At 31.7% G+C, this 16073-nt stretch overlaps 1 protein-coding gene across 4 annotated transcripts in view; it reads right to left on the reverse strand.

Moving 5' to 3' along the window:
- Positions 1-16073, reverse strand: part of LOC135129594 (pyrokinin-1 receptor-like) — a 149458-nt gene that overhangs the window by 14184 nt on the left and 119201 nt on the right. For all 4 annotated transcript variants that reach the window (XM_064056782.1, XM_064056783.1, XM_064056781.1 and 1 more), the window contains exons 2-3: positions 14185-14589; positions 13704-14114 (exon numbers count right to left, since the gene is read on the reverse strand). In XM_064056782.1, coding sequence (XP_063912852.1) covers positions 13704-14114; positions 14185-14563 — 790 coding nt within the window. In that variant the 5' untranslated portion in view covers positions 14564-14589. The remainder of the gene's footprint in view (positions 1-13703; positions 14115-14184; positions 14590-16073) is intronic.

Genomic DNA, 16073 nt, shown 5'->3' on the forward strand with positions numbered 1-16073 from the left:
AAATCCAAAAAGGGAAAAAGCAAAAATAAAATTAAAAAGTAAAATTCGCAAAATCAAATCTTATAATTTTTCGAAAAATCTCGACTCTACCGATTTTTTGTTTTTTCACAATTTTTCAATTTTTCGTTTCTCCAATTTTTCAAATTCCTGATTTTTTAATTTTCTTTTTCTTGATTTTACAAACCAATTTTTCGTTTCTTCCTTTTCTTTATTTTTCGGTGTTCTATTTGATTTTATAATTTTTCGTTTATTCAGTTTTTCGAAATTTCGATCTTTTCGATTTTGCACTTTTTCGATTTTCAAGTTTATCTCAATTTTTTATTTTTACCGATTTTTGAGTTTTTCGTTGCTTCAAATTTTCATATTCTTGATTTCCAATTTTTTAGATTTTTCAAAGTTTTCATTTTATATTTTTTCGTTCGTTCATTTTTGATTTTTACTTCCCGAGCGTAAGCAAAGGAAGTATTGTAATCGAGTCCGTCGGCCGACTCTCTACTTTTACGTTTTCTCGATCTTTCATGACCCCTAGAAGACGAAGAAATAGGTCTCCCATTTCCGTCTGTCTGTCCGTCCGTCTGTCCGTCTGTCCGTCTGTTGTCCCGGATTTTTATTAGACAGATAATCTCCGAAAGCACTCGACCGATTGTTGTGAAATTTTGTACTTATATTAAGAATATCATGTAGATGGTAAAACGCTAACCAAAATTTGTCTAATCATCCCCACCACTAATGCGATGACGTCACTTCAAAATTGTACATAGTAAATGGGTTTTCAATTGTATAAAATAACATAGTCCTACACATGTAGTTTACAACTCTGAATCGACTTTTCACCCGAAACGTCCAGATTTTTGGAAAAAAAATCAAAATTATAAAACAACATTTTGAAATTTAATTTTTAATCTGCTAACCAGAATGCTTTGAAATGTTGCAGATGTTTTAAGGCTATAAAGAGCATCATAAATCTTTAGTCAAAAAATATTTGCTTATCCCCTCCAAAAACTTGATGACGTCAGCTCAAAAGTTTGTGGAATAAATCATATCTAAAACGTACAAAATATGATGAGCCTGTACTTGTGATCCATCACTCCATTCATATTTTTTGGATTTGCATATACAGGGTGACTCAAAAAAATTAATGAATGTGTAAATATATTTTATTGATTTAATCAGGAACTACAAAACCGAATGCTCTGAAATCTTGCAGATGTTTTAAGGTCATAAAGAGCATAATAAATGTTAAGTCAAAATATATTTGCTTATCCCCTCCAAAAACTTGATGACGTCAGCTAGAAAGTTTGCCGAATAAATCATATCTAAAATGTGCAAAATATGATGAGCTTGTACTTGTCATTTATCACTCCATTCATATTTTTTGGATTTGCATATACAGAGTGACTCAAAAAAATTAATGAATGCGTAAATATATTTTATTGATTTAATCAGGAACTACAAAACGGAATGCTCTGACATCTTGCAGATGTTTTAAGGTTATAAAGAGCATAATAAATGTTTAGTCAAAATATATTTGCTTATCCCCTCCAAAAACTTGATGACGTCAGCTCGAAAATTTGCCGAATAAATCATATCTAGAATGTACAAAATATGGTGAGTCTCTTCTTGTGATTTATCATTCCATTCAAATTTTTTCGATTTGCATATACAGGGTGACTCAAAAAAATTAATGAATGCGTAAATTTATTTTATTGATTTAATCAGTAACTACAAAACCGAATGCTTTGAAATCTTGCAGATGTTTTAAGGTTATAAAGAGCATAATAAATTTTTAGTCAAAATATATTTGGTTATCTTCTACAAAAAACTGATGACGTCAGCTCAAAAGTTTGCCGAATAAATCGTATCTAAAATGTACAAAATATGATGAGTCTGTACTTGTGATTTATAATTCCATTCATATTTTTGGATTTGCATATGCAGGGTGACTCAAAAAAATTAATGAAGGCGTGAATTTATTTTATCGATTTAATCAGGAATTACAAAACCGAATGCTTTGAAATCTTGGGAATATTTTAAAGTTATTATAAGCATGGTAAACTTTTGTTCAAAATGTATTTGTTCATCCCTCCTAAAAAAATTGATGACGTCACCCTTAAATTTTGCTGAATAAATCCTATCTAAAATGCAAAAAATATGATGAGTTTGTACTTGTGATTTATCATCCCATTCATATTTTTTAGATTTTCTTAAGAGGTGGTTCAAAAAAATTAATGAAGTCAATTTATTTAATTGATTAAATTAAAGGCAACACTTATTATTAGTATTACACCCCAACCAACCCAATTTCGTAGACACAAAATTTGTTAAAGGAAAAACTCGGTTGAAACATAAGGGTAGCACGCTTATTTACATCGACTTTAACATTACAGACCTGCATTTGTTTTATGCGTTCACTTGATTCCGCGAATTTGAAATAGACATGTTTATAATCAACCAATTGTGAATTTCACCGTCAAGAATTAAAATAAAACCCAATGTTTTATATAATAAGCGGAAGTCGAAGCAATAAAACCGACGGTCGTTTTGTTTACAGTTTCTCTGTTTGGCTCTCACGTATGCTGTTACGCCTGTCATCTTAAATTAAGAATGTTTATACATACATGATTTTCAGTTGCCTCTGATATGTAGGTATACGTGAGTAAATTGTTTCGTTATTTTATTGATTATTACAAATCAATATTCAAACGACCCAATTCATTTTCCCGAAAATTTGAGAATATAATAATTTTATTCTTAGTATTACACTACATCTATCCCAACTGATATACGTGTCCTTGCAAAAATGTTGATGACGTCATCGCAATTTTTTTTTAAATTCCCACTACAAAAATGTAATGAGAAAAAAAACACAATAGGCATGCAGTCGTCAAGTTTCCGACAGCGAGGGAAGTACTGTCTAAACTCTTTAGACCAATTTTTCAATTTTACATTATTGCGGTTTTTCCAATTTTTTGATTTGAAAATTTGAAAAATCGAAAAATTGAAAAATCGAATAATTGAGAAAATTCTAAATGCCAATGAGAAAATTGTAAATTTCAATAATTGAAAAATGGAGAAATTCTAAAATTACAAATTGAGGAAGTTGAAATTTTAAAAATTAAAATTATTTTAATATATTAAAATGAAGAAACGAGAAACTGAAAAATCATGAAATCTAAATGTTGAAAAGTCAAAAAATTGAAAACCAAAAAATTACAAATCGAAAAATTGAAAAATCCTAAAACTGAAAAATTTCACACTGAAAAAAATATGTATATAAAGTGATAACATTGATAAAATCAGAACACTGAAAAAACGAAAAATTGGAACACTTAGGAAAATAAAAATTGCAGATCGAAAAATAGAAAAATTAAAAACTGAAAAATATTACATCCAACAGTTCTGTAAAAATTACGAAAATAAAAACCAAAACGAAAAACTTGAAGAAATGAATCGAAAAATTGGAAATTTCACACATTGAAAAAATAAAAATTAAAAATTAGAACATTGAAAAACCCAAAAATTGGAAAAATTAAGAAAATAAAAATAGAAATATCCAAGTGTTGGAAAATTCAAAAAATTTAAATTGTAGAAACAAAAAATTATAAAATAAAGACGTAAAAACCCAAACGAAAACGTTGAATAAATAGAAAATTTAAAAATTAAAAACTGAAGCAAAAAAATGACAAAATTTGAAAATCGCAAATTGAAAAACTGAAGAAACAAAAACGAAAAAAATCAAAACTGAAAATCCAAAAATTGGCAAATTTCGCGTTGACAAAGGAAAAATTAAAAATTAGAACATTGAAAACGCCAACAAATTTAAAAAATTATTTTTATGAAATTCCAAAAAACAAGAAAAATAAAAAACAAAGAATCCAATAATTCAAGAATTGAATAAAAATTGTTATACCAAAAAATTCTAGCAATTCCAAATGAATCCAGAAATTCCAAAAAGTTCAAACACCCAAAAAATAAAGAAAAATAAGAAAACAAAGAGAAAAAAATCTGAAGAGTCCAAAAAACCCAAAAAGGGAAAAAGCAAAAATAAAATTAAAAAGTAAAATTCGCAAAATCAAATCTTATAATTTTTCGAAAAATCTCGACTCTACCGGTTTTTTGTTTTTTCACAATTTTTCAATTTTTCGTTTCTCCAATTTTTCAAATTCCTGATTTTTTAATTTTCTTTTTCTTGATTTTACAAACCAATTTTTCGTTTCTTCATTTTCTTTATTTTTCGGTGTTCTATTTGATTTTATAATTTTTCGTTTATTCAGTTTTTTGAAATTTCGATCTCTTCGATTTTGCACTTTTTCGATTTTCAAGTTTATCTCAATTTTTTATTTTTACCGATTTTTGAGTTTTTCGTTGCTTCAAATTTTCGTATTCTTGATTTCCAATTTTTTAGATTTTTCAAAGTTTTCATTTTATATTTTTTCGTTCGTTCATTTTTGATTTTTCAATTTTACATTATTGCGGTTTTTCCAATTTTTTGATTTGAAAATTTGAAAAATCGAAAAATTGAAAAATCGAATAATTGAGAAAATTCTAAATGCCAATGAGAAAATTGTAAATTTCAATAATTGAAAAATGGAAAAATTCTAAAATTACAAATTGAGAAAGTTAAAATTTTAAAAATTAAAATTATTTTTATATATTAAAATGAAAACGAAGAAAAATGAAGAAACGAGAAAACTGAAAAATCATGAAATCTAAATGTTGAAAAGTCCAAAAATTGAAACCCAAAAAATTGCAAATCGAAAAATTGAAAAATCCTGAAACTGAAAAATTTTACACTGAAAAAATATGTATATAAAGTGATAACATTGATAAAATCAGAACAATTAGGAAAATAAAAATTGCAGATCGAAAAATAAGAAAAATTAAAAACTGAAAACTCGAAAAATATAACCCCCAACAGTTCTGTAAAAATGACGAAAATAAAAACCGAAACGAAAAACTTGAAGAAATGAATCGAAAAACTGGAAATTTCACACATTGAAAAAAGAAAAATTCAAAATTAGAACATTGAAAATCCCAAAAATTGGAAAAATTAAGAAAATAAAAATAGAAATATCCAAGTGTTGGAAAATTCAGAAAATTTAAATTGTAAAAACAAAAAATTATAAAATAAAGACATAAAAAACCCAAACGAAAAATTTGAAGAAATAGAAAATTAAAAAATTAAAAATCGAACCAAAAAAATGAAAAAATTGGAAAATCGCAAATTGAAAAACTGAAGAAACAAAAACTAAAAAAATCAAAACTGAAAATCCAAAAATTGGCAAATTTCGCGTTGAGAAAGGAAAAATTAAAAATTAGAACATTGAAAAACCCAAAAAATTTAAAAAATCAAGAAAATATAAAACCGAAAGCAAAAATTACAAACCTAAAAATCGATACATCCAAAAGTTGGAAAATCAAAAAAAAATTGAATAATTGCAAATAAAAAAATGAAGAAACGAAAAATAAAAAAAAATTAAAGTCGACAAAACAAGGAATTATAAAACTGAAGAACTGAAAAATCGAAAAATTGTAAAAATAAGCAAAATAAAAAACCGTAACGAAAAATTGCAGACCGAATGTTTGAAGAAATAAAAAAACGAAGAATGGAAAAACTGAAAAAGTGGTAAAACAAAATCTGACAAAATAAAAATTGAAAACTCGTTGAATTGCAAATCGAAAAATGGCAGAATCTAAAAATTGAAACATCCAAAAATTAGAAAAACAAAGAATTATAAAATCGGAGAATTGAAAAATAGAAAAACAAGTAAAAATAAAGAAAATAAAGAATTAAAACAAAATATTGCAACTCGAAAATTTGATGAAATGAAAAATTGAAGCTTTGAAAACTTGAAAAATTAAAAATCGAAAAACTGAAAAATTAAAAAATTGAAAACTCTTGAAATTGCAACCCGAAAAAATGTAAAATCTAAAAATTGAAATATCCAATTGTTGGAAAATTCAGAAAATTTGAATTGTAAAATCAAAAAATTATAAAAAAAATTTGAAGAAATGGGAAATTAAGGAATCGAAAACTGAAAAATTAGAAATTGAAGCAAAAAAAAACGACAAATTGTAAAATCGCAAATTGAAAAACTGAAGAAACAAAAACCAATAAAATCAAAATTGAAAATCCAAAAATTGGGAAACTTCACATTGATAAAAGAAAAATTAAAAATCAGAATACTGAAAAACCAAAAAAATTAAAAAAAATGAAGAAAATAAAAAAGCGAAACGAAAAATACAAATCTAAAACATCCCAAGACTGGAAAATAAAAAAACGAAAAATTGAACAATTCCCAAAAATTGAGAAAATTGCTTGTTTAAAAACTCTCTAGAAAAAAGGTAATATTTTATTAACTGTAAAATAGGAATCGAATTCTGAACTGATATGCGGTAAAATCTGATATTTAAAACAAAGTCAAAAGTATGTTTGTTAAACAACAACGTTAAAAAATATTATACAAGTTCAGTGTAATGACGTAAAACTCGTTGACAAACTTGAACTCTTGTAATAATAATAAATTTTATAAAACATGTTTTTAATAAATATATATTATTCCACATCTGATTACGTCATTAAGTTAGTAGGAAAACAATTTTGATATTAATATATAATTAACTTCTATAAATATATTTTCTGTATTTTAAATCAAGACCTTAGGGGAGCATTGATTAACAATATCAAGAGTAGTCACTAGAATGAAGTAGGGGGCGGGTGGGCGGGTCTGTTGCTTGCTCATAAGACTCTGTAGAAAAAGTCATTGTGTCATTTTATTGATTCTTAACATGCAACTTGGATTTTATATTGACAACATATATTCTGCCTACATTTTATTAAATCAAGTTTTAATTTGTTTTCAGTTTTCAAAATTTCTCCAAAAAATTGTGAAAATGGGTTCGACCGACTGCGAATGGGTGCCAATTATGAATCCGAAGTCGCCGTTACGGGTTACGGTATCAATTTAAATGTCGCATTAGTACTAACTGTGTCTAACCAGTTCGGTTGTATCACACTGAACTTCGTGTCAAATTATCGAAACATTTGACGAACCTTATTTACGCTCACATAAACACTCATTCGCTTTCTGCTTATCGCTCCGATTCCTTCACTTTTGTGTTATCAGCGATCGTTTTTCACTGCTTCATTGGTTTTTCAATTGAGCTTTCTTCCACTAAGTGGATATTGATTACGGGGACTGCAGTACTTAAAACATAAATTTAAAAACATACGCAGAAAAAAAAACTTAAGTTAAAGGTCGTTGTAGAAACTCTTAAACATATTTGGCGTTGTTGTTGTTAACTCTATTACTAAGTTTGGTCACTGCATAGCGGAGATGGCACTACTAAAATTTCATTAGACGCTTTCATATGCCAGTGCGCTTCACGTCGAAAGCTAGAGTGAATGAGGCTGTCGAAATTCTATTACGTGCATGCAGACAACAAAGTGCATACTTTACGGACTGACAGAGCCATCTGATTCTGTGTTAATGAGCTTAATTACAATCTTGTAATAAGAACTCGTCACACGTCCATGTTGCATGCATCACCTGATCGCTAAAGAGCGGATTTGGATGAAAGGGTCGAATTAAGTTAGCAAAATGCCGACAATCCAATAACCTAAATTTATTTTTTTGCGTCAACCATTAAAGAACAAATTTTATTCCACAACTAAGTACGTAGGAGGTTTTAATTTTGACCTTCTAAAGTTTTTTGTTTCCAAAATAAAGAATATTCAAAACTCCAAACCTTAAAAAAAAATCAAAACTCCTAGACTCTCTAGAGCTTCTGTATTTCCAAAATTTCGAAATTATACCTACTTTCCAGACTCTCCAGACTTTCAAAGTTCAACTTTCTAGAGTTTCCAAACTTGACGCCTGAGAGAATTACCAGTTTACGAATTTTATAGATAAATCAAAGTTTGCAGATTTTTCAAAGTAACCAGACTTTTCAATTTCTACTATTTCCAAATTTCCAGAGAAACTTCTACTTCCCATCTGAGAGAGATTTCTATTTTCAGAATATAGAATTTTCGAAGTTTCCAAGGTTTCTGCATCCTTGAACTTCTAGATTTTCCAATTTTTCCAACCTTGCAGAATTTTCACGAATTTACAATCAAAGATTAAAAACAAAGTGAAAACTAGCCCCACCCACCCACCCCTATTCCGTTTTGATGACTTATTTTATTGTCTCTGAGTCAGAAGTAGGATTTTATATCTACAAATAAGAGAATCTAGGACTACATTTTTTCTAAATAAAATTTTAATATTTATTCAAAAAACTACTTTGCCGTCAGCATTTAGAAAAAAATATTTGAAAATCATATAAAGTCGACAACATGAGGAACAACTGTAAACCCGCCCCTCTTCTTCGGACCAATGAAATGATTTATTAAGGTGGAGTTTATTGCGAGTAGGAGGAGCATCAGTAATATTGTTTTTTAAACGAAATTCTGACGCCCGACATATTTTAACATCAGCTTAATATTTTCCACACATTTCATCTAGTTTTTCAGTAACAGTTTAATAAATTCGCCCAAGAAACTAATAAGATAATTACGTTGTCATTAATTAATAATTTTAAGGGTGGTCACCAGAATCAAGAGTGGGGTGGGTGGGCGGGGCTGTTGCTTCCTTAAAGACTTTATAGAAAAAAGTAAACTTAGCTCCGCCCATCTCCTTCCTCCATTTCATCTACTTAATAATTTATTTAATCTAAAATAACAATTGAATTCTGATTCGACAAACTGCAAAATCTAAGATTCAAAACAAAGTGAAAACTAGCCCCACCCACCCACCCCTACTCCGTTTTGAAGACTCATTTTATTGGCTGTGAGTCAGAAGTTGCATTTTATTTCTACAAATAAGAGAATCTAGGACTACATTTTTTTAAATAAAATTTTAATATTTATTAAAAAAACGACTTTGCCGTCAACATTTGGAAAAAAATATTTGAAATTCATATAAAGTCGACAAAATGAGGTACAACTGTAAACACCGCCCCTCTTCTTCGAACCAATGAAATTATTTATTAAGGTGGAGTTTATTGCGAGTAGGAGGAGCATCAGTAATATTGCTTTTTAATGCAATTCTGATGCCTGACATAGGTTAACATCAGCTTAATATTTTCCACACAATTCATCTACTTTTTCAGTAACGGCTTAATAAATTCGCCCAAGAATCGAATAAGGTAAATACGTTGCTATTAATTAATAATATAAAGAGTGGTCACCAGAATCAAGAGTGTGGTGGGTGGGCGGGGCTGTTGCTTCCTTAAAGACTCTATAGAAAAGGTAAACTTAGCTCCGCCCACTTCCTTTCTCCATTTCACTCACTTAATAATTTATTTAATCTAAAATAAAAATTGAATTCTTATTTGACAAACTGCGGAATCTAAGATTCAAAACAAAGTAAGAACTAGCCCCACCCGCCCACCCCTACTCCGTTTTGATGACTTATTTTTATTGGCTCTGAGTCAGACATTGGATTTTATATCTACAAATAAGAGAATCTAGGACTACATTTTTTTTAAATAAAATTTTAATATTTGTTCAAAAAACGACTTTGCCGTCAGCATTTAGAAAAAAATATTTGAAAATCATATAAAGTCGACAACATGAGGTACAACTAACTGTAAACACCGCCCCTCTTCTTCGGACCAATGAAATGATTTATTAAGGTGGAGTTTAGTGCGAGTAGGAGAAGCACCAGTAATATTGCTTTATAATGCAATTCTGACGCCTGACATACTTTAATATCGGCTTAATATTTTCCACACAATTCATCTAGTTTTTCAGTAACGGTTTATTAAATTCGCCCAAGAATCTAAAAATATAATTACGTTGTCATTAATTAACAATATTAAGACGGGTCACCAGAACCAAGAGTGTGGTGGGTGGGCGGGGCTGTTGCTTCCTTAAAGACTCTATAGAAAAGGTAAACTTAGCTCCGACCACTTCCTTTCTCCGTTTCACAGACTTAATAATTTATTTAATCTAAAATAACAAATGAATTCTGATTTGACAAATTGCAGAATCTAAGATTCAAAACAAAATAAGAACTAGCCCCACCCACCCACCCCTACTCCGTTTTGAAGACTCATTTTATTGGCTGCGAGTCAGAAGTAGGATTTTTTTTTAATAAAATTTTAATATTAGTTCAAAAACAACTTTGCCGTCAGCATTTAGAAAAAAATATTTAAAAATCATATAAAGTCGACAACATGAGGTACAACTGTAAACACCGCCCCTCTTCTTCGGACCAATGAAATGATTTACTAAGGTGGAGTTTATTGCGAGTAGGAGGAGCATCAGTAATATTGCTTTTTAATGCAATTCTGACGCCTGGCAAACTTGAACATCAGCTTAATCTTTTCCACACAATTCATCTACTTTTTCAGTAACGGTTTAATAAATTCGCCCAAGAATCTAATATGATAATTACGTTGTCATTAATTAATAATTTTAAGAGTGGTCACCAGAATCAAGAGTGGGGTGGGTGGGCGGGGCTGTTGCTCCTTTAAAGACTATAGAAAAAGGTAAACTTAGCTCCGCCCATTTCTTTCTCCATTTCACTTACTTAATAATTTATTTAATCTAAAATAACAAATGAATTCTGATTTGACAAACTGCAAAATCCAAGATTCAAAACAACGTAAAAACTAGCCCCACCCACCCACCCCTACTCCGTTTTGATGAGTTATTGTATTGGTTCTGAGTCAGAAGTAGGATTTTATATCCACAAATAAGAGAGTATAGGACTACATTTTTTTTTATAAAATTTTAATATTTGTTCAAAAAAACGACTTTGCCGTCAGCATTTAGAAAAAAATATTTGAAAATCATATAAAGTCGACAACATGAGGTACAACTGTAAACACCGCCCCTCTTCTTCGGACCAATGAAATGTTTATTAACGTGGAGTTTGTTGCGAGTGGGAGGAGCATCAGTAATATTGCTTTTTAATGCAATTCTGACGCCTGACATAGTTTAACATCAGCTTAATGTTTTCCACACAATTCATCTACTTTTTCAGTAATTACGTTGTCATCAATTAATAACTTTAAGTGTGGTCACCAGAATCAAGAGTGGGGTCGGTGGGCGGGGCTGTTGTTTCCTTAAGGACTTTATAGAAAAATGTAAACTTAGCTCCGCCCACTTCCTTTCTCCATTTCACTCACTTAATAATTTATTTAATCTAAAATAACAATTGAATTCTGATTTGACAAATTGCAGAATCTAAGATTAAAAACAAGGCAAGAAGTAGCCCCACCCACCCACCCCTACCCCATTTTGAAGACTTATTTCATTGGCTTTGAGTCAGAAGTAGGATTTTATACCTACAAATAAAAGAATCTAAGACTATATTTTTTTTAAATAAAATTTTAAAATTTGTTCAAAAAACGACTTTGCCGTCAGCATTTAGAAAAAAATATTTGAAAATCATATAAAGTCAACAACATGAGGTATAACTGTAAACACCGCCCCTCTTCTTCGGACCAATGAAATGATTTATTAAGGTGGAGTTTACTGCGAGTAGGAGGAGCATCAGTAATATTGCTTTCTAAATGCAATTCTGACGCCTGACATACTTTGACATCAGCTTAATAACACAGTTCATCTACTTTTTCAGTAACGGTTTAATAAATTCGCCCAAGAATCTAATAAGATAATTACGTTGTCATTAATTAATAATTTTAAGAGTGGTCACCAGAATCAAGAGTGGGGTGGGTGGACGGGGCTGTTGTTTCCTTAAAGACTCTATAGAAAAAGGTAAACTTAGCTCCGCCCACTTCCTTTCTCCATTTCACTCACTTAATAATTTACTTAATCTAAAATAACAAATGAATTCTGATTTTTTGACAAGCTGCAGCATCAAAGATTCAAAACAAAGTAAGAACTAGCCCCACCCACCCACCCCTACTCCGTTTTGATGACTTGTTTTATTGGCCCTGAGTCAGAAGTTGGATTTTATATATATAAAAAAGAGAATCTGGGACTACATTTTTTTTAAATAAAATTTTAATATTTGTTCAAAAAACGACTTTGCCGTCAACATTTGGAAAAAAATATTTGAAATTCATATAAAGTCGACAAAATGAGGTACAACTGTAAACACCGCCCCTCTTCTTCGAACCAATGAAATTATTTATTAAGGTGGAGTTTATTGCGAGTAGGAGGAGCATCAGTAATATTGCTTTTTAATGCAATTTTGATGCCTGACATAGGTTAACATCAGCTTAATATTTTCCACACAATTCATCTACTTTTTCAGTAACGGTTTAATAAATTCGCCCAAGAATCGAATAAGGTAAATACGTTGCCATTAATTAATAATATAAAGAGTGGTCACCAGAATCAAGAGTGTGGTGGGTGGGCGGGGCTGTTGCTTCCTTAAAGACTCTATAGAAAAGGTAAACTTAGCTCCGCCCACTTCCTTTCTCCATTTCACTCACTTAATAATTTATTTAATCTAAAATAAAAATTGAATTCTGATTTGACAAACTGCAGAATCGAATATTCAAAACAAAGTAAGAACTAGCCCCACCCACCCACCCCTACTCCGTTCTGATGACTTGTTTTATTGGCCCTGAGTCAGAAGTTGGATTTTATATATATAAAAAAGAGAATCTGGGACTACATTTTTTTTAAATAAAATTTTAATATTTGTTCAAAAAACGACTTTGCCGTCAACATTTGGAAAAAATATTTGAAAATCATATAAAGTCGACAAGATGAGGTACAATTGTAAACACCGCCCCTCTTCTTCGAACCAATGAAATGATTTATTAAGGTGGAGTTTATTGCGAGTAGGAGGAGCATCAGTAATATTGCTTTTTAATGCAATTCTGACGCCTGACATACTTTAACATCAGCTTAATATTTTCCACACAATTCATATACTTTTTCAGTAACGGTTTAATAAATTCGCCCATGAATCTAATAAGAAAATTACGTTGTCATTAATTAATAATTTTAAGAGTGGTCACCAGAGTTAAGAGTGGCGTGGGTGGGCGGGGTTATTGCTTCCTTAAAGGCTGTAGAAAAAGTTACAATTTGGATAAATCTGGGAAACCTGTGATGTCTTATTATTGAAAAAGTTTAAAAGAATCTTTAGGGTCCCAAGTATCTTTTTTTAAGGACACAAAAGAATTTTCAGAATTTTTGGTAAATGTAAACTTTTGTTTATGAAAAACATTGAAAGAATAAGTTATCTCTTTACTTATCAGCTTATCACCTAATCACACAACACAAAATAGTAAAATGCTAATTAACATTTTGCTACACTGCACCACCCTTGGCATTGTTGCAGCTTATCTAGTGCCTACTATTATGTGAAGAGCTGCAGCTAAATTAAATCCCGCAGCCGCATAGCTCTGGATGAGTTTTCAATAGCCAATTAGGGAGCACGATCGATGTTAAAAATGCTTTTATTGTATCAAATGAATGAATGTCCGTTGATTAGCAGGCGAAAAATACCCCAATAACAATAAAACACCCCCCCAAAAACTGCTTAACAGATAGCCTAATTTGAATCTGCTTAGTCCACGCATAATTAACGCTCGGAAGCTAGCTTTTTGAACACCGTGTCGGTTTTAAATGGATTTGCGCATTCAACGGATTATTTGCATCCATTAGAAATTCAAATGGTGCTAAAAGGTCGTCGGAAATTGTTTACGACTGCGAATTTTTCGCAAACACTCACCCAACATCTTCACAACCCTCTTCTGCGCCGCCGAATGCCGCCCCTTCCCCGGCTCGCAGCTGTTGCTGCTCCTCGTCGAGCCCTTCCTCACCACCCCCATGCTCTTCGACTTCCGCAGCTGTATCCCGATGAGCACGTACAGCACGGTGATGAGAGTCATGGGCCCGACGAAGAACACGAACGTGGAGATCTCGAAAGCGTGCTCGAAGAAATTCGACACCACGGTGCACCGGCTGTACTGGATGCCGTTCTTCTGCTCGTAGATGACGCCGAACTGGATGGCCTGGGGGGCGGCGAGGCAGAGTGCGACGATCCAGATAATCACGATGTAGCGGATGGCTCGGGAGAGCTTCGACATGGTGTGGGACAGGAAGGGGTGGCAGATGGCCACGTAGCGCTCCACCGTGAACGCTGAAACGTATATTATATTGTATAGTGTAGCCTGCGGCTCCCCCCACCTTCCATGTAATTAAATAAATACCTGTGATGGTTAAAACCGTGGCGTTCGCGGAAGTCTCAGCAGCGAACCCTTGCAGGATACAAAAAGCCTCGCCGAAGATGTACGTAGTCGGCGACCAAATCCTGTACATTTCGGGGGGCAGCGCGGATATGAGTAGCAGCATGTCGGATATTGCCAGACTAAACAAGTAGTAGTTTGTCGCAGTGTGCATGGACTTATTACACGAAATAACGATGCAAGTGCTCACATTTCCTACCACTCCTATTAGAAAAATAATGGCGTAGACTACTGTGATGGGGATGACGAGGCTCGGGGGGTAGAAAATGTCATCTTCGTCGCTAAGGGTGAGGTTTTCTGAGAGGGTTGTGTTGAAAGCGGTGGCGTTCCAGAGGGCTGTCATTGTGGAGAATTCACATTTTTGTGCGTCTGAAACAGACAAATGACATTGGTTAAGTTCTATTATTTCTAGTGGATTCACTATCAGACTAATTTCCAATTGCGGAATATTTAGTGGGCGTTAAATAAGAGAGCATCAAATTACTTGAATATTGAATTAGATATAAAACAAATGAAAAATAGCCCCACCCACCCGCCCTCATTCCGTTTGGATGACCCTTTTATTGGCTCTGAGACGAAAGTCGGATTTAAATTGACAAATAATAGAATCTATATAGAACAATTTTTTTAAATACAATTTTGAAATGTATTCGAAACACGACCATACCGTCAAGGTTTACATAGAAATATTAAAAATATATAAAGTAGACAGAATGTAGTACAATTTAGCGCCGCCCCTGACTCCAAGTCAATTAAACGATATTTTAAGGTGGAGCTTGAGTGAGTGGGAGGAGCATCAGTAATATTCTTTTTAAATGTAATTCTCACATTTGATATTTTTATTTAATACCACCATAACAATTTCTATACCTTGTTTACGATCTACCAATATTTTTGCCAACGGTATGACATTTTTATCTAAAATTTTAATAACATAATAATGTTCCCAATAATTAACAGTATTGAGGTTAGTCACTAGAATCAAGAGATGGGTGGGTGGGCGGGGCTATTATTTGTTTCTAAGACTGTAGCCCCACCCACCCACCCTCATTCCGTTTTGATGACCCTTTTTATTGGCTCTGAGACGAAAGTCGGCTTTAAATTGACAAATAATTGAATCTATGTAGAACATTTTTTTTTAATACAATTTTGACACTTATTCGAAAGACGACCTTGCCACCAACGTTTACACAGAGATATTAAAAACATATATAAAGTAGACAGCATGCAGTATAATTTAGTGCCGCCCTTGTCTTCACACCAATAAAACGATATTTTAAGGTGGAGCTTGAGTGAGTGGGAGGAGCATCAGTAATATCCTTTTTTAAATGTAAATCTCACATTTGATATTTTTATTTAATACCACCATAACAATTTCTATATATCTTGTTTACGATCTACCAATTCCGTTTTGGTGGCACTTTTTCGGCTCTGAGACGAAAGTCGAATTTAAATTGGCAAATAATAGAATCTCTATAGAACAATTTTTTTTATATACAATTTTGACACTTATTCGAAATACGACCTTGCCACCAACGTTTACATAGGAATATTAAAAAATATAAAAAGTAGACAGATTGTAGTACAATTTAGCGCCGCCCTTGTCTCCGAGTAAATTAAACGATATTTTAAGGTGGAGCTTGAGTGAGTGGGAGGAGCATCAGTAATATCCTTTTTTCAATGTAATTCCCACATTTGATATTTTTATTTAATACCACCATAACAATTTCTATACCTTGATTACGATCTACCAATTGATTTGCCAACAGTATAACATTATTGTCTAAAATTTTAATAAGGCAAAAATGTTTCCATTAATTAACAGTATTAAGGTTAGTCATTAGAATCAAGAC

This window comes from Zophobas morio, unplaced genomic scaffold (genome assembly GCF_036711695.1).
Source record: "Zophobas morio isolate AGI-343-1 ecotype UQ-CSIRO unplaced genomic scaffold, CSIRO_AGI_Zmor_V1 ptg000016l, whole genome shotgun sequence".
Taxonomy (NCBI): Eukaryota; Metazoa; Arthropoda; class Insecta; order Coleoptera; family Tenebrionidae; genus Zophobas; species Zophobas morio.